This window comes from Pelecanus crispus, chromosome 5 (genome assembly GCF_030463565.1).
Source record: "Pelecanus crispus isolate bPelCri1 chromosome 5, bPelCri1.pri, whole genome shotgun sequence".
Taxonomy (NCBI): Eukaryota; Metazoa; Chordata; class Aves; order Pelecaniformes; family Pelecanidae; genus Pelecanus; species Pelecanus crispus.
In genome coordinates, this window is record NC_134647.1 from 77,095,890 (window position 1) to 77,123,734 (window position 27,845).

Consider the following 27,845-nt stretch of genomic DNA (forward strand, 5'->3'; position numbering starts at 1 on the left):
AGAAGTCAAATCCATTTCTGCAAGAGAGCCAGGGTCTTCAGCTGGGCCAGCCTGCCCACCCCTCCCGCCCGGTGCCCAGGCAGTCACCTCACAGCTCAGCACACGCAGGTACAGGATGGAACTTGTTTTTAAAAGTCAGATGTCAAAAGGACACCTTTTTTTTTTTTTTTCCCCAAAAATGGAAAACAACTTGTGCTGGAATCAAATAATTGAAAAGTTGCTGAAACAAGAGAGTAACAGTTAATCCTGCCCAAAGGGTAGATCTAAATTCTCCCTGGAAAGGCTACTGCATGTGGGATTATATATAGTGGTTAACCAAATATTCAAGGGACATTAGTAATTACCATAACATCCCACCACTTACTCTGTCAAATGCACAATTTATGCAACAAGCCCACAACTTCAAAAGGAATTTATTTACTTTAAAAATAGTTGGAAATACTTTTCCAACCCACAGTTTTTTCCCCAATACCTTCCTGTCCCCACCTCAAAAAATGCCTGAAAGGCTTCTAGGTGTTTTCTGCAAACACCTTTCCCAGTGAATTTTCCCCCGGTGCCGTTCATTTCTAATGCATGGCGTGCCAGGGCGCACAGCTCCTTCATTTCCCCGCTGTCCCAGCGGAGGTGCGTGCCGGCCGCCAGCGTGAGATGGCCGCTCCCGACGTCGGGTCCAGAGCCCTCCTGCTGCCCCATGCACCCACCTCGGGGGATCCCGTCAGCGTTCCCACTCATCGGAGCATGGAAGAAGGTCACAAAGAAGGTGGCTTGCGCAGAGATCAACGTTTACACTGCAATTTCTTAAAAATCTAAGATTTATGAAAAATACACCGCTGGAAAGCAGAAGTACACGGGGAGTTGTAGGTGGGTGTCAGAGGCCAGCAGCTCCCACCGCTCTGCAGCACCAGCAGCAGCCCGGGCACCGGAGGTGCACCAGGACGCGGCAGGGTTCAGGCTCCTCTGAGCTGCTTTGCTCCTGACTCGAAACAAGCCACGGCCCCCGGGAGCAGCCGGCCCTTCCGCCGGGAGCCGGCAGCTGTCAGTGGGAAACCTCCCAGCCATTACCGTTCCAGGCTGCGCTGAGTCAGGACCCTAAAAAGAAGAGCAGCCTGGTTCCAGCCCCTGTGCGCTTTGATCTCCCGGCCCCAACACTGTGCTGACCCGCGGCTTCTGGGGAGCACTTTGCCAGCCGGGTCGGTGGCCTGCCTAGGCGTGTTGTAACCTGTAGCCCCATCATTTCAGTGATGCGTCAATTGAAAGCTTACTCTTTAAATCCGATACATGTTTTGGTAACTTGCTTCTTTCTCACACTCAGGGAGCACCAAATGCTTTTAGGGACAAGGGATCAGGATGTGCCCCTGATAACGCCATGTTTTTATAGCAGCACTTCAGTTTCTGATGGGATTTATTTAAGACTGTGGAATATTTATAGTTAAATGGAACCGAGCAACGGAATAAAAATAGACTTTATAAGTTAAGCTTATGCTACTCACTGACTCAGTACCGGTGACCAAGAAAGAAGCACTGCTTGGTAGTATAATTTTGCCTGATCAGTCTAGCTCAATAAACACGTTGAGCTGAACTTAACTGGTCTTCTGAGCTTGCGCTCGCCGCCTTCACCTGGGTTTTGAATGCAGTTCACAATCCCTGCCTTTCCCCAGCGCAGGCATGGAGCTGGCTGCTCCTCGCCGCGTGGCACGCTGGCAGGAGAGGAGCTCGGCAGCACGGGAGGCAGCTCCTGCGCCCGCGTCTGTCCCTCTGTCCCGTCCCTGGGCATGCTGTCACCTGCAGAGCTCTCCCGGCCACCCCTCTTCTGCCCTGCTTTCCGCTTAGTTTCGCCTCTGGCCGCGACGGCTTTGCAGCTGAGCCTGCGTCGGCAGAAGCTCATTACTAAGCCTTGCAAGGCTATTTAAAAAAAAACCCGATCTTGCAAAGATATGGGAACTGAAAGCCCCACTTTGTTCATATTTGTCTTCCCTTGGCTGTGTGCATGCCAAAGGGCTATCATCTTGCTTCCCGGCTGAAATAGAAACTCAGTAATGCATACTTGGGGAGTTCTGTCACTGCAGTAGTCATTTACTAGTGACAAATAAGCCAGGGAATAAAACAAACAGATGGAAAATGGTCATCCCCATCCATGGACACCTGCTCTGGGATGCAGTCTGTAATGATCTATATGCACTTCAGAGACAAAATTACTTTACCACATGCTGGAGAGTATCTGTTCGGATCTGAGAATGAGTTACAGGAAAGACATAATGGGTACCAAAAATGGCATCAAATCAACAGTCCAAAAAGTACCTAGTTGTAGTTTTGAAAATAACAGATTATCTCATTCACAAAAAAGCTCTTGAATTGGGAAACAAAACAAGGGTAAAAATATCCCTGAAAGAAAACCAATACAAGCTGCAGCACTATTCAGCCCCAGGACGAGTCACCGACGCCATATGCTTCCAGAGTTTTTTCAAGTGTGGGTTACTGAACCTGATTTTGTTCAAAAGAGGCATTCCTCTGACTAGGAGCAAGGCGGAGCCTTCCATGTATTTAATTTCCAGGCTCAAGCCTTAAGACATTTAAGCAGAAGTTAAGAATTAAAGATTTTTAAGGCTTCTGAAGCCCATATTGAATTTGGAAAACCTACACGATCAGTACTTCCAAAAGGCAAGGCCAACCTGATTGTATGCCTAAACAAGATTTTAGGAGCGTAATAATACTGGCAAGCATCCCAGTCTGAGAATCATTTACAGTAAAAAAGAACCTTTGCAAGAAGACCTTGTATCTGTTCCCTCAGCAAAATTAGCTTTATTAGATTTTTCTTCAAGAACTAGAGAAATGATGCAAAGAAAACATGCCTCTCTTCGACAGCACCCTCCCAGCAAAAGTTTCCAGTCTCCATCCTTCTGCCAGAATGTATTTTCGTTCCTGCGCTTTGAAAGTATCTCAAAATGAAGATAGCCAGAGTACTCTTACGTAATAACGATGTGGCCTCATGCTATGAAGTCACTATCTGGTAAAATTGCAGCTGTTTCAGTACGTGAGTATTTTAAGACTGGGATTGCTGGTCTTTAATTGTAGGAAGGCCAGATTTAGGTTTCCACAAACTGAGTAGAAAGAATTCTCTTTCCCCGCTCTGCCCCTCCCCTCTTGGATTTAAGGGGAAGCAGAGTAGGTCCTAAATATACATTCATTCATTCCCTTGTCTTCCTGAGTGCATATAAATATGTTAAAATAGCTCACTCGCTTCCCCCCTCAGAAAAAAAAGCCTAAGTAGATGACATAATGTGACAACTGACTAGGACATCAGTACTTTTGCACGAACAGAATAGATATTATTGCAGCTCTGGACTTTGTATTGAATCCTTGATGTCCAACAATGCGTTGGGAAAACTTAATAACGGGAAGGAAACAAAAGCAGCTGTAAACACGGAAAGAAAATTAAAAGCAAATGGGCTGAATTTTGGTTGCCATCACATAAAGTAAGTGTGAGCACACAGAATACATATAAAAGCCTTATTACATGAAGATCAACTATAAACCATCATTCCAAAAATAACTTTCCCGGCAAAAAAAAAAAAAAACATATCCACAGGAGGAACAGAAGACTGTTATATAAAGGGAATCAGGGTCAAAAAAGAAGGTCCAGGAACAGCGATCTATTCACAAACCCTGAATTACTTCACCTCTTTCATGGAAAAATACAGGGCAAGCGTAGGCTTTCTCGCTTCATGTGGTTACAACTATAAATACATCTTCTGCTGACCTGCAGGTATTTACTGATGCCAGACAGATTAAAGGGAAATTCCTGCCAGCCTTTTGCTCCTTTTTTTGATAACAGGTACATGTCCACAGCCCTTAGCCACAGTATGGTTCGGAAAGGACTTGGGGACTCTTACCAGTGAGGGTGGCTATTTTTGTAATTCACTTGTCTAGATCTGTGGGATTTTCCCCATTAGATGATTGCTATTTTAAGATTAACTTGTCAGCCGACATGAGCCAGAAAGATGAGACCCAAACTTTGCACTGTTTGCATCACCATCTTGAGTCAGTAATCGGTAATGCTGTAAACCAACTCATTTTAGGCATCTGAGGCACGTAAGCAACCTTCGGCCAGACCAGCGCCGTAAGTAGGCTACCTGGCCCGAACAGAAAAGCATTCAACGTGTGTCAGATGCTGCCCACTGCTACTTGGCAGGGAAAACTAATTAACCCTGTATCAAGGTGCAGACGCTATTGCTTCTAACCCGCCGTCTCAGCCGCAGGGGCACCGAGAGCTTGGCAGCGTACCACTTGACTTACCTTTGCTTGCGAAGAGCATCCCGACAGATGAACGTCCCTGCTGCTGCGGGCCATTACTCCAGCTTTGAGCAATGCAGATTGTGAAAGAGTTCAGCTGTATGGGAAATAAATTGTTATTTTTCTTCCTGCACAGAAAGGAATGGATTCAGCGTGTGCCAGACTTGCTCTCTCTTTTTTTTTTTTTTTTTGACAACTTGCAGCCCATTGTTTATCAAATGGCGCCCTGAATCTTCTGCGTCATATTTTCTTTGACTTAAATACTTTTATTTAACTAACACAATGTGTATGATGGCAAACAAACAAATAAATTTTAAAAAGCAGGACTCCTGTGGAAACAAAGTTTACAATTTCCCACACAGATTAGATGCTGATTTTCCTAATGAAATAAAACACTTGCATATAATTCCGCTCCTCTAGATGTCCTCTAGATGAACTCAGAGCCTCACGCTGGATGTTTTCAGTGTGACAGCTGATTACAAACATGGTGTAATCACCTCACCTTCTTACCTTTGTTTTTTCCTTTTTTTTTTTTTTTTTTTGTTTTTGGAGAGATGCTGCATTTCCGTTTCCATGTGGCTTCTGACCTTTTTGTTTCCTCCAACTGCAACAAAACTGTTCCAAAAAATACCCATGTCACCCTCCCGACCGGGGAGTTTTGGGGCAAGCCGACACGGCCAAGGCAGACGACGCTGGCCCACGCTGGGGTGATGCTCTACTGCATCAGGTTCCTGCGCCATCGCTGGGCAGGGAACCTGCCAGCAAGTCACTGGACACGAGAAGGTTTTGGCTGGACCCCAGCGCACTCCAGGATGGCAACTCCTACAATTTGTTAATAGCTTGAATAATTTAGAGCAATCTTAGCACTGCTCCAAGTCACTGCGGGGCTGCCTAACCCTCCCTTGCTACACCGTTGTTGTGGCTATCGGAACCCATCTCCTCAGTCCTCTCCAGTGAAGCCGTTTTAATTTTTGCCTTCAAACAGTGGAAGTAAACCAGAAATTCTACGTGCGCTTTGTGAGAGCGGCAGGAGAGCCCTGCGAGGCCCTGCCAAGGACAGGCAGCTACGCAATGCCGCTGCCTTCTGCGCATCCCTCTCGTCCCCCTCCACTCGTCCGCATTTGCAAAAAATAATAATTAAAAAAAATAATCCACCCTAAAATCCCTGTACGTGAACTATCAGACCATCCCGTGGGGTTTCAGATGGCTGCAGCCCTTCGAGGCTAACAGCTTTGCTGTAAAGGATTAATGCACCAAAGGGTTCAAATATTTATGAGCACCATGGAATAAGGCCAGGGGGGACACAGAGGGTTCTAGGGCTGTTACACCCATTTAGCATTTTTAAATGGTGCCGCCTTCTCCAAAAGACAATATTCATGGTTTTGTTTTCTTTTAAAAAAAAAAAAAAAACAAAAAAACAAACCAATATTCCTTTGATCTTACTTACAATTTTCTTTGAAGAGTTTTTCTTCAGGCAGCCAGGTCATCTGTACTTACAGAAGGTCTACAGTGTTTTGCTTTCATTTTTTTTTAAGCAAGCTACAGTTGTAAATAAGACCTCTGATGACTAAAGTGGCATGGGATCAACGTGTAAAGCTTTTTCAGGCTGTTTATTAGAACATCTGAGAAAGCCTGGTTCACTTTTTCCTCTGCACAGGCAAGTTTCCTCTGCCTAGGCAAGTTTCCTCTGCCTCTGTGTACGGCAACAGAGAAGAGAAAAACACTGGGGAGATGTTGGAAAATATGATAGTAAAACTGCGAACACTGACAGGTAGGCTCAGAGAAGGTAAATCTTGATCACTTGGTTTTTAACGGACCAGATTTGCTATCGAAGCGCTGCCTGCCTCTCCCGTTTGAGAAGGAGCCTATTTGCAGAGGCAGGAGGGAAGGACGCGGGGCGGGAGCACCGAAGGATGCCGTGGCATTTCACTCCCGTTCCTCCGAGCTCTGCGGATTCGCTCGAGTCATCTTTGCTCGCCTGCCTCCCAAACCGCCCCATCCTCGGGGAGCGCGGGGACCCCTCCTGCCAAGCAGGGCTGTGCTGGCTCAGCCCTGGGACGCGTACGGGTTCATCCCCAGGAGCAGCTCAAATGCCCTTTCCAGATGTGACGTTTCCGAGCCACAGCTGGCCACTGAGCTGCCGGCTGCCTGTTTTAGCCAGGCACAGCACTCAAGCCAGCGGCGAGGTGGCCGGCCAGAGAGGATGGCTCGGGCAGTGCCAGGAAGGGTGTCCATGGTGCCTCCCCAGCAATCACCTGCTTTTGGGGGACGCTGTGTTTAGGGTGGCCGGCAGCTCCCCGACGGCCGAGCCCAGGGCTGTACCCGCAGCCTCGCCACGCTCACCCATGATGCCACCGGCCGTGCAGGGCCACGGGCAAAATGAGTCGTGCAGTTTCTTGCTAGGAACATTTGAAAGCAATTTTAGAGAAATGTATCACAGTTGGAAAACTCTGTGTCACAGGGCTGCTGCGTTTCTGGGGGGGGCGGAGATGGGAGGTGGAGGTGCAGCGTTACACAGGCAGGAGGAAAAGGCTTGGCAGTGCTTTCGGCTCCACAAAATCAGAGCTGCCATTAGCATGTACTGAACGGCGGCTGCCCAAGCATTCAGGTAGTTTTTCCCTAGCAATGCTCTCGACGGGCTATTTATTTTTTCTCTTAAACTGCGTGCTGTGCCGCACAGCGTCTCCCAGGCGCTGCATTACCACCTCCCATCGCTCCCCTCGGGACAGCGTGATGGAGCGGCGGCCAAACCCCCCGAGGGGAACCCAACCCCAAGAGGCAGCACCGACACTGGGCAGCACCCCCGGCCCTCTCCCCTGCCCAGCCCTGCTGCCTCTGCTCCGGTGCCACGCACACCCTCCCTCCAAAACATTAACACCCCCCCCCCCCCCCAATTTCTTTGCACTGCAAATAAGCTGCAAAGCTGCCAGCAAGGGACGAGGAAAGGACGTCCCTTCGGGCCCCCAGCCCCTCTTCTCCGGCAGCCAAAGGCAAGGCAGAGCCCGTCCCTCGCCCGCGGAGGCGAAGGCGGCAGCAAGAGCTCACCCAGGGGTGCTGGGAGGCATCGGGAGTGGATCCGGCCACGTCTCCATGCCCGGGCTGCACGGCCAAGCTAACCAGCTGGAGTGTGGAGGAACAAGGGCTGTTCAGTGGTTTTAAAAAGGGGAAATTATTTTTCTGCCAGACCATCCCAGGCTTCCAGCACTCCCTACACCATCTGACCATGGGCTACGTTTAAAACATGCTCTCTGGCTCCTTCTCACCGGGGAGAGGATATGAATAACGAGCCGGTACAGCCTTCTTATAATGCCACGTTTTTCTGGTTAGCAAAATCTCTGGCAAAACCACGAAGAAGATCCAGATGGATTTCAGCGCGCCAGCACGCCAGACGCAGGTTGGGTGCCTGTATGACGACGGACGGCTGGGCATCACCTCCTCTAGCAGCACCCCGGCCTGCGAAGCACCTCGACCTTGGGGAGGTGGAAAGGCAGGGTGACTCAGGGAAGACATCCGCCCAGTTTCCAGTAGCCCTTCTGCCCAGTTTCCAGTAGCCCTTCGACCAAACTGAACGCTTGGAAGCGCTGGTGGAGCCATCAGCACGCTGTGGGCAGTGGAACTAATGAGAACTCATTTCCTATGGATTTGTGTCTTGCGGTTGGACTTTCCGGTGTCTGAAGACCATAGGAGTGCCAAGGAGGCATTTTCTGTGGTCAGGGTGTTCGCGGCCTCGCCCTCTGCCTCCCCGCCATGGGTTCTTCCTCCAGCCTCCAACCGGAGCTGGGCTCAGGCCGCCGGCTCTCCCGGGGCATCGGCAGGGTATCCCTCCTCCCCCCGGCTGCTCCCCTTCCTGGGCTCGGCCTCCGGCTTAATCTCTCGGAAACAAATGGTTTCATGGTTGGCTGAAATTGATCCAATGGACGCAAAAATAGAGAGTGAACTAGCAGGCAAAAGCGGCTAAAAAAAAAAAAATACGCCTTTAATAAGAAAGCCAGCGTAACAGCATTACAAAACCATCGTACTATAAAGCAGGAGCAGCCCACAGTCCTGAGTCTAGCAGCCACAAATGAAAACTTTCTCAAGGGCCGGAGGCACTGGGCACGTAGCACACCCCTCCGGGAGCCGAGGACAGCGAGGGCGGGAGGGAGCCGTGACAGGGGCTCCCACTCACCTTCCTGGGCATCAGCACGGTTGCCTCCCCGGGCCCCCCGCTCTGTCCCCGGCAAGCCCAGCAGCGCGGTCCCTGCTCTCCCACCTCCCGCTCCGGGCGCAGGACCGGCGAGCATCCCGAGCGCCGCACAGCCCTGCCGCAGGTCACCCAGCACAGCGCAGGGGGGTGAGTGGAAAAAAAGCTGATAAACTTGGTACGCACGGCTGGGCAGGCACACGTTGCATTTCCCACACTAAAAGTGGATCTATTTTGCATATGTGTTTACTCTCAATGAGACTAATTATGTAGCACCGGCAAGGAAACACCTTTGAACTTTGCTGACCTGCATGTGGTTCAGTGCCAGACCTTGGCTGTTCCTGCCATCAACACCGCTTCACACCTATCTTCTACAGGAACAGTGAGAGCAGATGTTTCTCCATGAAGATACACGACAGAACAAATGGAACAAATCAAAGGCAAAAATAAGAGGCTACCCAGCTTGATTTACGACGCTGGTGGTGTCATATGCCCTAAAGCTATATGATTTTTAAAAAAAAGACCAAGAACGAAGGCAAGCACGTTCCAGCGACCATGGCGTTTGCTGCCGCAGGCAGCGCACCCACGGCGCGGCTTCGAGCGTGCCATCGCGGTGCCCATTAAAGGAACCGGCGATCCTCCCTCCCGCCCGCGGCGGCTGCGACAGGGGTGCGGCGCGACGAAGACGCAGGCTCCCTGCGTGCGCGCCGGGCACGAGTCGGCAGCGAAGACGGCCGTCGGCCTGCTGGGCTGAGGGAAGGTGGGGGCTTGGTCGCCCTGGAGAAGGGGAGGCTGCGGGGGGCCCAAGCGCAGCCCCCGGCACCTCCGGGGGGGTTGCGCAGAAGGCAGAGCCAGGCTGCTCACAGTGGTGCGCACAGCGGAGGCGCTGGGCGTAAACGGGACCGGGAGAGGTTCAGGCTGGGTTCTGAATTCCAGCCTGAATTATCCGGTGATCTTATATTTTCCCTGTGCCTTGGCTTCCCACGTGTAAAACGCAAAGGCGCACATAGATAGCATTTCCCGCTGACAGCAGTTTCATGAGAACACACGCACCAAGACTGTACGGCACCAGAGACCACAGAGGTTTAAAAATAAGTACCTTTTTAAGCCAATGAAGAATAAATACCCATCACATGAACAAGTGCAAAATTAGCTGGGAGCACGTTGTCTGTGGGACAGGAATTCACTTTCCTGTCAAGCTGGTTTGCGGCAGAGCCGACCGGTCGCAGGGTGCGATCCGACAGCACATCCCCGGCTGCAGGAGGCGAGCGGGACAGCCCGGCACAGCCTTGGTCTGTATTTACAGCTTAGCCCATGCATCCCACACCTTCTCTCTCTGCATGATAATCTGCTTCTCAAAATATTTTCCTTCCTAAAACTAACGTGAAAATGAGAGCAGAAGAAACGTAGCTTCAAACTGCTGTTTAAATAGCACTGAGTTACTAAAAAGCGAAAAAAAAAAAAAAAAAGAAAAAAGAAAAGAAAAAAAGGACGATGCTATCATCTGGAGTGGAAGAGAAGAGCCTGACAGGCAGCGAGAGGCTTCCAGATATGCTGAGGAAAAGACAGCTCCCATTCACATCAACAGCAAAATGCCACTCATCATCTGGATCAAGACCCCTCTGCACTGGAAATCGGCTTTCAGATGGGGGGCGGCCACTCTTTTGTGTTGACTTGTCTGTGCCACAGTGATACTGCTGCTAACACTTAATTTATTTTGTCCATTTAGGAGACATCTAGTTATCTCAATTATTTAACAATGTGTAAAATCACAAACATATTCAACTACAATATGTTCCTCTTGCGTAAACCTCTCCTCTTGGCCACATACATAATGAAAACCCTGTTGAGTCAGTAATAAAATCCAGAAAGCTTTCAAGTCTCAGAACTGAATGTTCAAATTTTGTAGCTCACTTCCTTTTCTAACCAGACAGCAGGGCTGCCAAGAGAATTTCTGGGCGTTCAGCCCCTTTTGATATACATATACATACATACACACACACACACAAAAATACATATAGCGCTCTACCAGGGCTGGCAGAGAGCAGGCACTGATTGTTTTTAACGCAGTTATGAACAAATGCATTTTAAAAAGAAATGAGAATACTTCTTGTTTTCATCTGACGGAACAGACAGCTCAGAGCTGGACAGGGAAAACGATCAGCTCCAGCTCTGTCAATAAATAAATATTTGCATTTCACTCCAGCAGAGGAAAAATGCAGCACTGATTTTAGGAACCAACCTCAAAAATTTGTGTGTGGCAATACCACGGTTCTTTATGCAAACAGGCCAGTTGCACATGCAAATGCCCGATTTTTGCGACTAACAGCGCCATATGCATGTACGGGTCGGGCATAGGATCTAGCACACCACAGTTTTGGAGGCTAAGCCTCATTCCCTTGAAGAACAGAGCATCCTCATCCTGCACCGAAGCCAAACAGTAATGAGTGAACTGGGCCAATCGCAACTGGGAAGACTTCTATAGCTAAATACGAGAGCCTTAAGGTTATATTACACAGAACGCTTGCGATTCCTGCCCAAAAGGCTAAATAGCTTCTAAATCCTTTGCACTATTTATAACAACAACCACCACCACAATTACATTTCTTTCTCTTCAGAAGCACTGTCTGTTTTTGTATTTATACTGTAAGCAGCATATTAAAACGGGGACCAAATAGATTTCACATATGTCAGTGCAATACAAGAGCAGGCAGCAGCCACGTGAAGGGAAGGACAAACATTCAACGAGTTTCATATGGCACGAAAATACAAAGCGAAGTTCAAGTCTGAGAGTTTTCCCACACTTCGGCTAAGTACATTACCAACAGCCGCTGAGGCACTCTCGGCCATCATACCGGAGCGGGGTGATACAGGGCATGATACCGCATCCCCCCAGCACGCACAGGTACCTACGCTGGTGCGGGAATGTAGAACGACTGAACGCGAGATAAATTGCCAAATAAACATCGGCTGAGGAATGAGACCGTGCGGCTCTTCGCTTGACGGGCGGAGCGAGGTCATCCTAACCTACCCCGCACTCTAAACTGGGAGATCTTTGCATCGCTTTCATGATGAAATCTTTCCACTGTCAGTGCGCAATGAGTCAGAATAGCAGAGGGATGCTGTTTACTGAAAAGCTCTTGGAACTAGAGGGAGGAAAAGGGAAATACACAGGAGAGGCTAAGATGGGTTCCAGAAACAAGATAAGAAAAATAAAACACGGACAAAATGTGGGAGTGAGGATGGAGGTGGAGGCAGAAATACCGAAGCGATTGCAGAAGGGGAGACACGTGCTAGAAGAACCTGGACAGAAAGCTGAATACAGGTAAGGAATAGCATAAGGAACAGCAGAAGGGTGCGAAAGGGAATGAGGGAGACGAAAAGTGGGGCAGATAAAAGGTGGCGGGTTGCCAGGTTGTGTGCAGTTGATGTGCCCGTGCCCCTTTTTTAAGGCAAGGCAAGGCATAGCCAAGATGACCCTAATATCACCAGCATGCCGGTGACCCCATCAGGACAGGCAGCTTGCACTGGCAAGGGTACAGAAGAAAGGTGTCCGAGTAGGGAGAATCACGGCAGGGACTTAAATGACTGGGGTCAAAGGGAAGACCCATCGTCCCCCACCGAAATGCCATTCCTCCCTCTGCGAGGGGTCAACTTGTGCATTGTAGCTGCTCCATACAGGCTGCTCTTGTCATTCGAGAAGCACCCATAGTACTCACTCCTACTTCAGGTATCCGAATGCCTCCTAGTCTTTAGCACACCCTCCTGACATCCCCCTGAGTCAGGAAATAATGTTTATCTCCTCTCTACAGAGCGGCATTGAAGCACAGGGAGATGAGTGACTTGTCCAAGACCACACTGGCAGGCTGTGGAAACCCAGAGCTTGAACCCAGCTCTCCCAAGTCCCAGGACAAAACTGCAGCTGCTAATGAGAACCAAGAAAATTCAAAAAATGCAAATGAACCATCTTGAAAGTTTTATAAGTGAAACTCCTGCTGCAGGCATGAATGGAGGAAGTGCAGACTCCAACAGGCAAATTCTTTGCCACCCCATCTCCCGAGTCCCAGAAATCCTGTTGATCTGCACTAATAAATTTCCCCAAGCCCTAGACATTCTCTTGGCCCTCATCCCAAGCTCACATAAGAAGCTATTTCATAGGCAAGGTTCTTATTTACAGTTACTCAACTCCCATAATATTTTATCTGAGGTGGCATTTTTAACACTCCCCTCCCCAATAGTGGATGAACTGTCTCTTTCTTTGCTTTATAGGTTTGTAACTAATCTAGCTAAAATCCCATAAACATCGGGATGTTTCTGTGCTCCCCATTCAGACAGGAGGCTGGCTGAGGAAAGAGTCCATTAGCCTTAAGATGATGGTGACATCCAGACTGAAGCTGACAATTCGTGCATTTTTTAAGCCCGCTGTCACCATGCCAGCTGCCCTTCAGGAGCTGACTGTGCATCAACGGTGTAGCCTCCTAAATGGGCGCTACTCAGGCAAGGGCATCCTGCCGTAAAAATCCAGAGTCACGAGTCCTTGCCGGGTCGCACAGTGGGTTAATGTGCTGGCTTGCTACCCCTGGGAGACGCGGGCTGGAGTCTTTGTTCTACCGCAGACCCGCGTGCCGCTCTAATGGCAAAGAGGAGGTCATAAACGCAGGGGAACGGGGCGCCGGGCAGCGGCCACGGCAGAGCAGGGCGCCTCAGGCCAGCGTTGCTGCTGCTGCTGGAATCAATGAATCTCAGTTTGGGTCTAGAGATGGCTGGGTTTGCTTGAATCGGTGCTCACAACTCACGCACGGTAAAGAGGCACGAGCAGGCCATATTGAAACACGGCCTGTAATTCAGCTTGCAAAGAAAGAGTTGCATTATTCTGCCACTTCTCCTTCTGGATGTGCAACGGGCCCGAGTGCTGTTGCTCACTATATTCCCTCTCCTGGAACCCTCGTTTTGTGATGCCCCCAGGTGCAACAGGGTGGTCTATGGCCAGGCAATTCCAGGAGCAGGTTATGGCCAAGCTGCCAGGCAAACTGCCCAGAGAGGTGGTGGAGTCCCCATCCCTGGAAGTGTTCAAAAAACGGGTAGATGTGGCACTTGGGGACATGGTTTAGTCTAGTCTACCCTTGATTGGCTTAGAGTGGACTTGGTAGTGTAGGTTAATGGTTGGACTGGATGATCCTAAAGGTCTTTTCCAACCTAAACGATTCTATGATTCTATAATGGTAGTGTTAGGTTAGTGGTTGGACTGGATGATCTTAAAGGTCTTTTCCAACCTAAATGATTCTATGATTCTATAAGCAGAATTCAACTGAAACAATCCTTCACCGTGCCTTAGTAGCCCCTAGCCTGTCCTTCTCTGGAGGAAAGCTGGTTAGCTCCTCAGGCAGCAGGAGCAACGAGGCCAAGGCAGCACTTGGCAGACAAGGAGCTTGCAGACGAGGAAGGTGCAGCCAGGGCTTGAGGGCAAAGGCAGCCCAGCACCCCTGTGCCCCGAGGCCCCAGGACGGAGAGGTGTCGAGCTGCTCTTACCCGGACGATGCTGTCCTGCGCTGAGCAGGTACCCGTGGGACGGCCCCGTCCCCTCGGGTCACCGGGACGGCAGGTCGCCTGCAGCTGGGGAAAGATGTCCCGCTGCAGGTGAAGGTGGTGGGAAAGCAAAACAACCTCGCCGGGGCTCCGAGCTTTACTCACACACTGAGATGACTATTACATTTTTTATATGTATATATGGCTGTATTTAATCATAGAGTGCTTAGCCAGCCCTAATACAGGCTTCTACTTCCTGACTCGACTTTTCTTCAGCAGCAAATTTTCCTGAGAGGTTAGTCAGCCCAAGAACCCCTTTTTAAAGGTTAATCCTTTTTCTTCGAGAGTTAAAAAGCTGCCAGCCATTTAATCAGATTACCGAAATAAACTCACTTCTCAGCCGAGGATAACTTTGGAGGAAATCGGAGGGAGGCAGATGCAAGCCACCCGTTCCTTGGGAGCTCTCCAGAAACTCAAATGTCAGTTGTTTCAGTTAATTAATGTGTGCTAATTAATTAATGCCATCAATTTTGACCAGATAAATGGGCTTTAACATCAGTATAATTGAGATCAGAAGCTAGCGCTCAGCTAAGACCTCAGCCAAGACCAAAGCTAACGTGTCAAAACAAATCCCCCTGAACGTGGAAGTGGCTTTGCGCCATCCCTGTCGGCATCTGGCAGGCGTGGGATGTGCGCGCATCCTATGGCGCGGGGAGGGCTCTGCACATTTTGCTTTCCCCACAGCACCCGCTCCCTCTCGCCTTTTAGGAACGTGCACACTGAAAACATCCAGGCTCTCAGCCGCGGTCCTGAGCCCCAGCTCCTCGTCTGCGGAAAACCCCGGGCATGGCACGCTGGCCTGTGCCCCCCTGCACCCGCTTGCCCGTGCACAGGGTTTGCTGCCCCGCTCTGCTCGCTCCTCAACTCTTCGCTTCACACCCGACCTTCACCAGGGGCATTTCGGCCACAGCCCGCTTCTCCTGCAAGAGCTGCCACCGCCACCGTCCCTTTCACGGGCTACGTAAGCGAGGAAACGTCTCGTACCCCACATCCTCACCAACCACCATCCAGTCCTCTATTTTTGAAATATGTAAGGCCTGAAATGTAGAATTTGGGGTTTTACACCAGCTAATATTAATAGAAACATTCTCAGGATTTTTTCCCCCAATGTAAATGGAACACTTTTTATTTTTTCCAAGCGTGCCCCTGCGGTGCTCGCAGGCCAAACACTGCAGCATTGTACCCTCGCCATAAACACATCTGCCTCGCTGCTCTGTCAGGCCCACTGAGCTCTCTATAAACCAGGAAAAGTAAACCTGTACATTAAATATTTACTGTTTTCAGCCTGTATAATCCAGAAGTGTTTTTAGCAGCGCAAGTGAGGCGCGCTTTTAATCAATGATTTTTGTTTTGACACGGCCCCGTTAAGCACTGGATGGGCGCATCCTGAGAAAGCCCGCTCCTTGAAGCCAGAGGCTCTCCTCTCTCAACCGGTTACAAACACTACCGCGCTATCACACGCTGCTCACCTGAAAGACCCACCCTATCTCCCATTTTTCTGCTCGGATCCCAAATTATCCCCTAAAAGTTGAGCTCGTGGGGCGTTTCAGAAGCAGACGCCAGGGTAGGCAGTAAGAGGACGGTGACAGGCACGTGGTTGGCCATGCACAAAAGGATACAGGTGAGCGCGAGAGTTGAAAGAGTAACAACGCAAAAGCAAACTTCTCCGAAAGTAAATAGCCGCCAGCCGGCACGGATTTTCTTTTATGATTAACATAACAGCTAGCTTTTAATGCTTGCTCCACGCAAAAGACGTCCTGCTTTCATCTCAACGCTGACGCTAGGAGTCATAGTCTCTGTACAACAACAGGAAAAGATACGTTAACGCAGTCGTAAAAAAGTCTCCGCGCCAAAGCAGTCTGCCGATAGCCCCTGCTAACCTTTTGCTTCCTGAGGACAGGGGTCCCTGGGAAAACAGCGGGCCGGCGTCCTGGCCGGCTCAGGGATGCCCTTCTCCCCGCGGGGCTGCGCAGGCTGCCGGGCTCCTCGCTCCTGGACGGAGCCCACGCGAGGACCCTTCCGCAGAGCAGCCCACCAGCTCTCCCAGCCGGCTCCCTCCAGTTTTATTTTAGCCGCCAGCTGAGGTAAGGCGAGGAAGAGATTCCATTCACATAGCTTCTTCTTCACTCCCCGAGAAAAATCACCCCGACCAGCTCCACGGCGCAAGGCGCATCTTTCAGATTTGGATGCTAATCAAGTCTAGAGATGGTTTAGCACTTCTCCCTAATCGCAGGCACGTTAAGGCTGGGATGGGCAGCTATTTGCGCATTCTTGGATCGTAACTCCGTCTCCACAAACATTCTTAAAGCACATACATGATCTATTGGCTGCCTGCAAGTCCTCCCTATCTGCAAGGATGACATCGTGTCTACTTATTTGTCTGCTATTGATTTTTTCACTACAATCACGGACCAGAAGCAAGGGGCACAAGCCAGAGAACGGCGCAAGTCTCCAGCAGCAGAGTAGCCCTGGAAGAGGTTGTGGTTGGCTTGCTTGCATGGGTTAGCTCGCGCATGCCGTAAGATAAGCGCGCACAACTGAAGAACACAGCTAGCTGCCGCTGCAAGGTGCTCGTGTAACATAGCAGTAGGCAAAGGGTAAGAGCCCAGATGGCACAGAATGGAAATAAACAGTAACGCAGCAAACACAACTAAGGTCTCACCGTGTTTTAATAAGCTTGTGTACGTAGCAGAGAATGAGTAATGATTCTGAACAAAGCCAACAGGCACCTCGGGGGATTCTAAAATTAATCCTGTGACATTTCCAGCCGCTAGCCTGGAAAGCCCAGTAAGTGGCAGAATTCACTGTATGGCAGAGCACGTTCAGCATCCTGCCAGATCAGGCCTCCCCTTCTATTTGCATGCAAAGGAAAAAAAAAATATATTGATCAATTCTCATTTTTTTCAAGAAAATAGTTACAAAAATGCGTTCTCAAAACCAAAGGCTAGGCAGGTCCTTTGAATATCCACATATCAGCGATAAGAAACTCTTCCATCAGGTCATGAACAGCAGGGAGGGAGGGAAGACATCAGAAGGCAAGCAGAGGTTCCCCTGGCTTTGACACAGACTAACCTTCAGGAAACGTAGCTGTGATTATTAACTGCAAGGAAACAAAACACCTTTGGGGAAAGAAGAGTTTGCCATGTATTCCAATCGTAGAAAAAGAAAACAAACAAACCTGAAGGTATGGAAGAGAGCATATTCTGGGGCACACAGTCCCACAACACAGATACAAGCAGGAGCCTGTTGTCTCAGAGGTGCAGTTAAGCTGTAGACTGGGGCAGACAGCAGCTGACAACCATTATGGACCACAGCCTGAAGTGTGCTTTGATCAAGGATTTCTCGGGCACAACCCAACTGATTGCAATCAGGTTCAGCTAGCTCCAGTAACTCCTTGCAATCATGAGCAACTGTCCTGGTTTCGGCTGGGATAGAGTTAATTTTCTTCCTAGTATCAGGCATACTGCTGTATTTTGGATTTAGTAGGAGAAGAATGTTGATAACACGCTGATGTTTTCAGTTGTTGCTGAGTACTGCTTATGCTAGTCAAGGACTTTTCAGCTTCCCATGCTCTGCCAGGTAAACAAGAAGCTGGGAGGGGGCACAGCCAGGACAGCTGCCCCAAACTGGCCAAAGGGCTATTCCATACCATATGGCGTCATGCTCAGTATAGAAACTGGGGGGGGTTGGCCGGGAGCAGCGATCGCTGCTCAGGAACTGTCTGGGTATCAGTTGGCGGGTGGTGAGCAATCGCATTGTGCATCACTTGCTTCGTATATCATTATTATTATTATCATTATTATACTGTTACTATTAGCATTACTATTTTACTTTATTTCAATTATTAAACCGTTCTTATCTCACCCCAGGAGTGTTTCTCACTCTTACTCCTCCAATTCTCTCCCCCATCCCATCGGGGCAGGGGGAGTGAGCGAGCGGCTGCGTGGTGCTTAGTTGCTGGCTGGGGCTGAACCACGACAGCAACTTTCTTTTGAGCTTGCTCATTTCGTCTTAACAGCCATTGGTTCGCATGCATTGCTCTGCTGGGACGTGCTGCAGTCTGAGGACCAAAGTCTAAAGTTAAGGAGAAATTTCTTCTGAGGTCGTTTGGGATGATTAACTCTCTGGGGTTGGATCCCTGTCAGGGACCTTCATCTCAGCTGACGCTGAGAAAGAACCTGTGTCTGCTCCTGATGCCTCAGCCTCCTTCATGAAACTCAGGAGACACAGCTGTGAAAATCTTTTTTCTAGAATATATAAAGAGATTTCAGGCTATATTGCTATCATTTGCAAGCTACAGCACTGCACAGGATGAAAACAATAGGCATGACTAAGAAATCCATCTGCAGACAGGTGTTAGCTAGGACCACCTGATTTTTATTTTTTTTTTTGTGGCATGGAGAGCCAAAGCCTGTAACAGTCTTCTCATTGCAAACTTCAGCTATAGGGATGTGCCTGATGCAAATTGCTTCTTCTGAATGTAGCCTAGCGTTGAAGTACATGTGCCTGGGATTAGGTGAATATATATTAAGTAATCCACCCACCTCACTGAGAAAACAGTAGTGGCTGGTACTAAAATAAAGCTAATGCCAGATCCTTGAATGACAGTGACAAAGGTATTTTGAGTCTCTGACTGGGCAGGAGGAGCCAAGGAGGAGCTGGCTGTAACTGCTTTGCGTTTCTGCATCCAGCTTGGGGCGGGAAAGCCATGCAGCACGCACTGCCGGGCAGCGGTTCGACGGGAACACGCTGACCGCCAGCAAGGGATGCTTCTCGCCTCTTGTCACGCTGCTACGTCCCTTACTTGTGTCTGTGTACGCATCTGTACGGCAGCGCAGTTCACACACCGAAGCAGCCATGAGCACAACTGAATATTACTGCAAATTTCCCTTCCCTGTTCCCCTGCAGAGTCAGGAGGCTCACAAGTCCCCCTTTCGCTTTCACGCAACGGGAACCTCTGCGACACCTCGACAGCAGCCAGAGGAGAACGCAGCGCACCTACAAAGCAACGTGCCTCTCAGCGCACCAATACTGCAAAGCAAAAACCCCCCTAAATATTAGAAACCACAGGCAGGGCGCAGGCTATATAAAAACCGTCAGGCATGAGCACAGCTAAAAGGAGGGTAGTAGGGAAGAGGAAGAAAACAAATAGGAAATGCCATACTCAAAAGAATCCAGCATAAACTCCGAGCAAATCAAAGCAAGGAGGAAAAAAAAAAAAAATCTGAACCCACTTCAATTTTAGCTGCTGAAGCGTTCTGGCTACTCGGCCGCTCTGCCCGCGCGTCGCTATGCTTAATTTGCCCCACTGGGTTTGCACCTCCTGCGAGTGGGTGAGAGGAGCCATTGACTCTGGGAGGACTGATTTAGGGCAGCAGGAACCGGCGGCCTGGCAGGGGCTGCCGGAGAGGCCCAGCCCAAGGTAGGTAAACATTAGAAGAAGAAAGGCCACAGGGAAAAAGACTGGAACAGGGAAAAGGAGAAGAAGGAGGAGGAGAGACGGAAGAGAAAGAGACGGAAGAAACGCATGGGAAAGGACGGCCAGAGGAAAAAGAGAATGAGAAAGAGGAAGCTAAACACGGTACGAGAAAGGGCTGGGCGCTGGGTTTAGCGAGGTCTTTCCCCGGAATTCACGTGGCTGTAAACCTCTGGTGTGCTCCGGTTTGGTGCCGGATACTTACTGTCAGCGGGAGCACCGGCTCCCGGAGGAGCCTCCGCCCTACGCAGCACTTGACGCTGCTCGGCGGTCCCTACGCACGGCCACGAAAAGCTGATGCTGGGCGGAAGGAAGAGAGACCATTCAGTTTGGGGGTTTTTTTCTTGATTTGTTTTGCTGAAAAGTCCTTTCCCTGGAGAGACACAGGCCTGTGAAAATGACAGGATATACTCAGTAAATCTGTAATACCTGCTGCATAAGCCAACTGTTTCGAATTCCTGCTTCGCATTAGCCAAGCTCCCAGCAGACTTTACCTGACAAACAGCGGTTGCCTACGGCATAAAAAGTGAGCAGCCAGTAAAATACTCTTCATGACGTGAAGCAGGGAGTATTTCCCAGTTCACTTAGGACAACAAAGGTCTGGCACAATCCGTTACGCCGAACAAAAATCTAAAAAGGAAGATAGTCCAAACTTTTTCCTGTTTTCCTGATGTACATCCAGGAGACGTAGGCGCAGCCTGGAAGGTAAACGCTGGGTCACAGCTTGCGACAGGGAATCGTGTGCGGGGAAAGCCTATGAAAGGGTCACAGTCTAACCTGAACTCCGAAGAAACTCAACCCATCTCAAGTGTTGTCAACTACTTGAAATTCAGGACAGGTTTGTTAAAAGGCGCTTCAAAGCTTTCGAAGTGACCTTTTTTTCAGCAAATGGAGGTTCAGTTACAGTTTCCCATCGAAGTTGTGTGAATGCGTGGTAAGACACGAAAGCGAGTGAGAAAAGGCGCTATTCATCGACTTTTCCTGTGGCATTTGCTGAATGTTGTGAAAGTCATAGATCAAAGCAAAACGCTTGGTGCGCGTCCTTAAATTAGATGTAATTAAATAAACAAGTGTTTGCATAAATCCCTGAAAAGCAAAACTGGCCAATTTAACCACGCATTGGTGTGCCGGGTCCTTCAGCTTCTTCAAAATTTTTGAAAAATTTTCAAAATTTTTCAAAATTTTACTTAATCAAATTGCATTGAATCACAGACTTGTCCCTCCTGATCACAACGCTGCTGCATAAAGAGTCAGCCCGGGGGAAAAAGTACCGCTCAGATTCTCCATTTAAAAAAACACCGTTAAAAGTTTTAAAACTCAAGTGCCACAGAAAAAAAAAAAAAACCAAAAACCATGCATGCCTCTCCAAAACCAAGGGAAGCCCGGCGTACTGGATAGCTTGGAGTCTGGCAACGGGACCGAGCCTTGCTCCTCCTCGTCACCAGCTGGGGCTCAGCCAAATCAGTAGGGATGGAAAGTCATTACTGCCATTACTGGCAACCTTCTGAGTTCGCCGGTGGTCTCTGTCCAATTCTTAACGGACACATAAAATAACTCCTGTCATCAGAAATGGCACTAAATGGTATATACTGGCAGTCTCGGGAGATAGCTGCGTGTAGCGAAAGACTGAATTTCCCTTTCAGCTATTGTCCTTTCTGGTCAAATTTTGAGGCGTGCGAGTGATGAAGAAAACCACTGCCGCCTTCGGTAGAGCAAGTTCTGGGCAAAGAGGGGCCGGAGCTTTCATCCCGTCACCTTCCCCGAACCACAAAACCACCACAACGTAAAACATGGATCTAATTTACTTGAATGAAAAGAAAAACACGAAGAAAATAAATTGGGTGGTGGTGTGTGGGGGGGTAAACCCCTGCAACGGGAGCCCTCCATCAGGCCTGGCCTGGGCACGGGCGCACCGCCGGGAGGAGGGATGGCAGCGCTGGGGACGCCGGCCCTCCTGCCCGGTGGGGACATCCCTGCAGGAGAAGGGGGCCCGGAGCGGCACCCGTGTCCCTCCGACGGGGACACCCATCGCACTGCCCCCGCCTCCGTCCCCGGGGCCGCGGCGTGCCCGGCGGGGAGAGGCTTCCCCATCCCACGGCTCCCCATCCCGTCCCCATCCCCATCCCCATCCCCACCGTGCCGGTGCCGGTCCCCCCGTGCTGCTGGACCGCGGGCAATGGGCTGTCTCCATCAGCCCCGCTCCGTCCCCGGGGCTGGAGCCGCTCGGAGGAAGATGCACGCTGGAGAAGTGAAACAAAACGGTGTGTATGTTTTTGGAAAGCCCGCCGTAAGGCTTCAGGCTGCTGCCCGAACAGGGGCCCTATTGTGTGCACCCCTTCTTGCGTCGCCTGCGCCTCCCTGGCAGCCAGCGTCCCCCCGCCGCGCTCCTCCGGCCAACGCCACGTCCAGGAGCGGCGCTCCCAAGACAACAACAAACCCCCTTTTCTGCAGCTCCGGCAAGGTCCGACAAGGCTGCCTTATTATTCCCGCTGGTATCGAAATACAACACAACGCACGCAGAGGGGCACGCACGCACACGCGCCCCCCGGCCCCCGCGCGGAGGGCACGGCGCGGGGAGCAGCGCTTACCCGCAGCCATGCGCACGGTCCCCACGAATCGGTCCTTTCCGTAACCCTTTCGGCCGTGGCACCGGCCAGGTGACGAGACGTCGGGGCTTCGCTCCTCCGAGCAGCGGGGCTGCTGCCGCGTCCCCGCCGTGGGTGCCCATCCTTGAAGCGCGGCGCGCAGACACTTACTGTATGGAAACGCTACGCAGACAGGTTAATCGCATCCCCCTCCTCTTCGCATCCCCTCCCTCTCCACTGTCTCCCTCGCCCCCTCCCCCCATCCGCTTTTCGTGGGCTTTGGAGGTTTTGGGTTGGTTTTTTTTTTGGTTTGGTCTTTTTTTTTTTTTTTTTTTTTTGGCAAAGTTTCGCCTTTCCTCTGAATCTGCTCCTCCACCTCCCAGCCTTGAAGGCGACCGAAAGAAACCCCAAACTTGTGTTAGGAACAATAATCTCATTTGCAGAGAAAAAAAATCCCTGGAATGGGGACTTATTGTAACGCCGTTGGGTAGCAGACCCAACTGCTGGGCTTTTTTCAATAAAGGAGCAAACTGCAGTGTAACGCCAGTTGGCTCCTCCAGCACAGTTCTCCTAAATCATGATAGACGGATTGCGTGAAAAACAGGAATTCCAAAGAATTTCCTGCCCTGGGAACAGAAGTTAAGGCTATATTTAACAACATCTGAAGCTGTCAAGAATGCTTTGTGGTTGGATAACAGAGCAGAAAAATGTGAAAAACGCAGGCTACTGCTATACCAAATATGGAAATATTGTTACGTCTGGTGTCTAAATCCCCATCTGGAAATACTTACAGCCATGAAAAGAAAAGACGCCACAACAGAAGCTTAAACTCTCCTCCCCAACCCCAAACCTTAAACTTCAACGGGGAAATACTGTTCGAGGGTGCCCAGCTCGAGCGAGGGACAGCGGAACGGGCGCTACGCGGGTGAGCCAGGGTGCTCACTGCGGGGCCCAGCACTGCCCGCCGCTTCGCTCCGGGCCCCAAAACTGGGCATCGCCGGGCTCTGCGGCGATGTGGAACCTCCCCTTTCTCCCCAAAACAGCAGCAGGAAGGGCAAAATCCCGGGTACGGCCAGGCTGCCGTGTGGGAAGTGTAATGCACGTGAAGCAGCCCGGTGCAAAGGCACTGTACAGCCCGGTACAGCCCGGTACAGCCCAGTACAGCCCAGTAAGGCACTGTACAGCCCAGTGCAGCCCTGTACAGCCCGGTAAGGAACTGTACAGCCCGGTGCAGCCCGGTAAAGCACTGTACAGCCCGGTACAGCCTGGTAAGGCACTGTACAGCCCGGTACAGCCCAGTACAGCCCGGTACAGCCCAGTACAGCCCGGTAAGGAACTGTACAGCCTGGTGCAGCCCAGTAAAGCACTGTACAGCCCGGTGCAGCCCTGTACCGCCCAGTAAAGCACTGTACAGCCCGGTAAAGCACTGTACAGCCCGGTGCAGCCCTGTACCGCCCGGTAAAGCACTGTACAGTCCGGTAAAGCACTGTACAGTCCGGTAAAGCACTGTACAGCCCGGTGCAGCAGTCCGGCGGTCGGTCCCGCAGCACCCAGGGAGGGAGGGGGGGCGAGTGGGGGGGGTGTCGGGCAGATGCGAGTCCCCTCCGGTGCCGGGGCCGGCTGTCCTGCAGGGCACCCACCGGCACAGCCTCCAACGCCCCTTGTTTTAACACCCTGGTGTTTATGTGCATCTGTAAGGATAACGGGGGAAGTAAAAAAAAAAACAGACAGACAAACAAAAAATACACGCGTAGCAGGGAGAAGCCTCCGTGGCCTCGGGGCGCGCCGTGCCGCGGCGGGGCAGCCCCCAGGCGTGCGGGGCCCCGGCAGCGGCGGGCGGGCGGGCGGGGGGACCCCGCGGTGCCGGGGGGACGGGGCGGGGCGGGGCGGCCGCGCCGCGCGCCAGCCGCATTCCTGGGATGCCGCGAGCGCTGGACGCGGCCGCGGCCCGGAACGCGCGACGTCAGCGCCGCGGCGCACGCGGCGGCCCCGCGCCCTATATAAGGCGGTGGCGCCCGCCGCCGCCTCAGACCGCGCCGGCCCCGCTCCGCGCCCGCCGCCTCCGCCGCGCTCCCGCACCCCCGGCGCCAGACATGGGCTCCGCCGGCGCCCGCCCCGCTCTGGCGGCCGCTCTCCTCTGCCTGGCCCGCCTGGTAAGTGCCGCGGCGCTGCCCGGAGGCGGGGGGTGGTGGTGGTGGTGGTGGGGAGGCGCCGCGCCGCGCCGGGCCGCTCCCGGCACTCACCGGCCACCGCTCCCCTCCCGCAGGCTCTGGGCTCGCCCTGCCCCGCCGTCTGCCAGTGCCCGGCGGCCGTGCCGCAGTGCGCCCCGGGCGTGGGGCTGGTGCCGGACGGCTGCGGCTGCTGCAAGGTCTGCGCCAAGCAGCTGAACGAGGACTGCAGCCGGGTGCAGCCCTGCGACCACACCAAGGGGCTGGAGTGCAACTTCGGCGCCAGCCCCGCCGCGCTGAAGGGCATCTGCAGAGGTAAGCGGCTCGCCCTCCGCCTCCCCCGGGAGAAAATAACCCAAACCAAAACAAAATCCCCCCCCCGAGTCTCCGTAGTGCCGCAGTTTTAGTAATTTCGAGTCCATGTATGGTTATGCTTTGTTGTTGGTAGCTTGGCAGAAAGGCACATGACTTCAGCAGTCTGGAATGCGATTCAGTATGTCTGGGCTGCGCTAAACGCACATAAGGAAAAGTGATTCCTGACTAACTTATTGTTCTGGCCCCGCGTCCCCGGGGGATTGTAGGGAGCTCCACCGTAAATCGAATCTAACAGCCCAGCAAATACCTGCGCTTAAACGAGCGATCCCCGCCGCTGACTCCCTCCTTCCCCTCTCTGTTGATCCCTGCAGCGCAGTCCGAGGGGAGACCGTGTGAATATAACTCCAAAATCTACCAGAACGGTGAAAGCTTCCAGCCGAACTGTAAACACCAGTGTACGTGCATAGATGGAGCTGTGGGCTGCATCCCGCTCTGCCCGCAGGAGCTCTCTCTCCCTAACCTGGGCTGTCCCAGCCCCAGGCTGGTCAAAGTCCCCGGGCAGTGCTGCGAAGAGTGGGTCTGCGATGAGAGCAAGGATGCGCTGGATGAGCTGGAAGGCTTCTTCAGCAAAGAGTTTGGTCTGGATGATTCCGAAGGCGAACTAACCAGGAACAATGAGCTAATTGCCATTGTGAAAGGAGGCCTGAAAATGCTACCTGGTGAGTATGGGTTAAGCCGAGTGACAGTGACGGTGACAGTTAAGGGGAGGAGGCGGGAGGGTGGCTCTGCGACCCCTTAGACCCCGGTGGAAAGCAAAGAGAACTGCTGAGAGGATGTATTTAGGCTAAGCCCTCCTCTCTTCCAGTTTTTGGATCCGAGCCACAAAGCCGAGCTTTTGAGAATCCCAAATGCATCGTGCAAACGACCTCCTGGTCCCAGTGCTCGAAGACGTGCGGAACTGGCATCTCCACGAGGGTTACCAACGACAACCCCGACTGCAAGCTCATCAAAGAGACCAGGATATGTGAAGTGAGGCCGTGTGGCGAGCCTAGCTATGCCTCCCTGAAGGTAAATACAGACTCTTCTGGCGCTCCTCTTCTTTCCAGACTGCTTTGGGTAGAGGGTAGAGGGTAGAGGCTGGAGAAGTGTCTCCCACTAACAGGTGTGGCGAGCCTAGCTATGCCTCCCTGAAGGTAAATACAGACTCTTCTGGCGCTCCTCTTCTTTCCAGACTGCTTTGGGTAGAGGGTAGAGGCTGGAGAAGTGTCTCCCACTAACAGTGTTGTTGCCTCTCCTTTACAGAAGGGAAAAAAATGTACCAAGACTAAGAAGTCCCCATCCCCAGTGAAGTTTACTTACGCCGGCTGTTCCAGCGTGAAGAAGTACCGCCCCAAGTACTGCGGCTCCTGCGTGGACGGCAGGTGCTGTACCCCTCAGCAGACCAGGACTGTCAAGATCAGGTTCCGCTGCGACGACGGGGAAACCTTCACCAAGAGCGTCATGATGATCCAGTCCTGCCGATGCAACTACAACTGTCCGCACGCAAATGAAGCTTACCCCTACTACAGACTAGTCAACGACATTCACAAATTTAGGGACTAAGTCGCATTGGGGGTGGGATGCTAAACAGAATTTTGAAGTAACCAGCCATGGAGAAAGGACCTCTGGTGGAAGTGGTGCCCTGCCCATTTGAGGGCAACATTGAGATGTTACGAGAGTGCACTGTGCAACTGGACGCTAATGCAACAGAGATTTAAGCATACTTTAAAGCTTCATAGTACTGGAGCAAGTTTACTGCTTCTTTTTGGAGCACCTTACCTAATTATATACTGTTTTCTGTTTGTAAGTGATCAGATAAATGTTTTGTTCCGGTTATGAAAACTTTTTCTTTTTTCCCTATCCTGTTCAATTTAACACTATGCTTCTTCCCCTTCCCTCCATCTTCTCCCACCCATTCCCAACCAAGTTGGAAGTTACATTCCTTCCTGAGGTGGGCACTTGTGGGGTGTTCACAGTGGCAGCTATTATGTACCAACTGTAGTTTAATGGCAAACAGAAATCAGTTGTTTTAAAGCTGAGTATTTTATTTATCAAATTGTAGCTTTTTTGTTTTCCTCTGATGTTGTTTTGTTTTTTGGTTTATTTTGGTTTTTTTTTTACCCCTTCCAGCCCCTGTAATACTGGAATAAGTTGTAAATGATTTTAATTTTATATGCAATGAATTAAAAGAATTTATTTATGGAATTAATCATTTAATAAAGAAATATTTACCTAACTACTCTTAGTAGAGCATTCTGATAGGCAACAGACAATTGCAGCAAATGCAAGAGCTTTCTGTGAAAACTTTGAATTGTGAAAAGCTTAGATTCTCTGAAAAAACGAGCTCTACTACAGATGCAGCAAGGAACTAGAAAGCTGAATCTCATTCTTTGGGTAAATGACATTTTGAAGTGAGCCATGCAGCCTGCAACCCCATGCTCTAGAAAGCCTCTACAGAAAAAGCTGCTTAGCATTGAAAGCAAATGTTGGAGAGAGAGACTGCGCTGTTAATTAGACTGTCAGATTATTCAAACCGGCCTGGAATTTGCAACATAAGGTGCTTCATTAGAATGCAGCGCATGCACGGTGATGTTGAACGTTGGGGTGGAAGTGGTCGTCGGGTCTCACATTTTTTGGTGGCTGCTTTTTGCAAATTAATACATTTCTGTGGCAGAAGAATGTTTCCTACAGTCCGCGGGAGGTAGTTTGCTTTCACTAAATTCAAATTAAATGAGCTTGAAGCAATGACTTTTTGTTAATCCTAATAACCCAGTGATGAAAAGTAAACATACTGTTAACAGGAGAAGAATGTGAGGAATTTCAAGTACTTCTCCAATAGAGTAAGAGGCAAAGCAGCCACTCTTTTCTCTTCCTCACCTCCCCTTCCCACTTTTTAAATACGTAATTACGCTTGATACTGTGGGACACAGATGACATGTGGCTAACCAAGGGAGTCGTAAGATAGCTAGCTGGCACGCAGCAAGAAAATTACATTTTTAAAAAAAATGAGGATCTGAGAAAGCAGCATCAAACGTTTGTACTACGCTGGTTAGCGTAAAGCTGCGCTACAAGTGAGACTGAAAGGAAACCTGCAACAGGGTTTGGTGGTGGGTTTTTTTTTTTTTTTCCTTTTCCTGTCACTGGTTAGGTCTCTGGCAAAATACCCTCCCATAGTCTTTAGTAAGAAAGCTACTTCTCATCAA

At 50.8% G+C, this 27,845-nt stretch overlaps 1 protein-coding gene across 1 annotated transcript; it reads left to right on the forward strand.

Moving 5' to 3' along the window:
- Positions 1-24,039: 24,039 nt before the first annotated feature.
- CCN1 (cellular communication network factor 1) lies at positions 24,040-26,712 on the forward strand. The gene is made up of 5 exons (XM_075710697.1): positions 24,040-24,273; positions 24,387-24,603; positions 24,975-25,322; positions 25,469-25,671; positions 25,906-26,712. Exons 1-5 carry the CDS (start codon positions 24,040-24,042, stop codon positions 26,203-26,205), a joined length of 1,302 nt encoding a protein of 433 aa, XP_075566812.1. The 3' UTR covers positions 26,206-26,712.
- The last annotated feature ends 1,133 nt before the right edge of the window (positions 26,713-27,845 follow it).

Bases quoted from the DNA above. Each gene is read 5' to 3' on its own strand.
- CCN1 (XM_075710697.1), top strand. From the start codon at position 24,040: ATGCCGCGAGCGCTGGACGCGGCCGCGGCCCGGAACGCGCGACGTCAG. The intron at 25,323-25,468 runs GTGAGTATGGGT...CCTCTCTTCCAG, and splicing joins AGGCCTGAAAATGCTACCTG to TTTTTGGATCCGAGCCACAA. The intron at 25,672-25,905 runs GTAAATACAGAC...TCTCCTTTACAG, and splicing joins CTAGCTATGCCTCCCTGAAG to AAGGGAAAAAAATGTACCAA.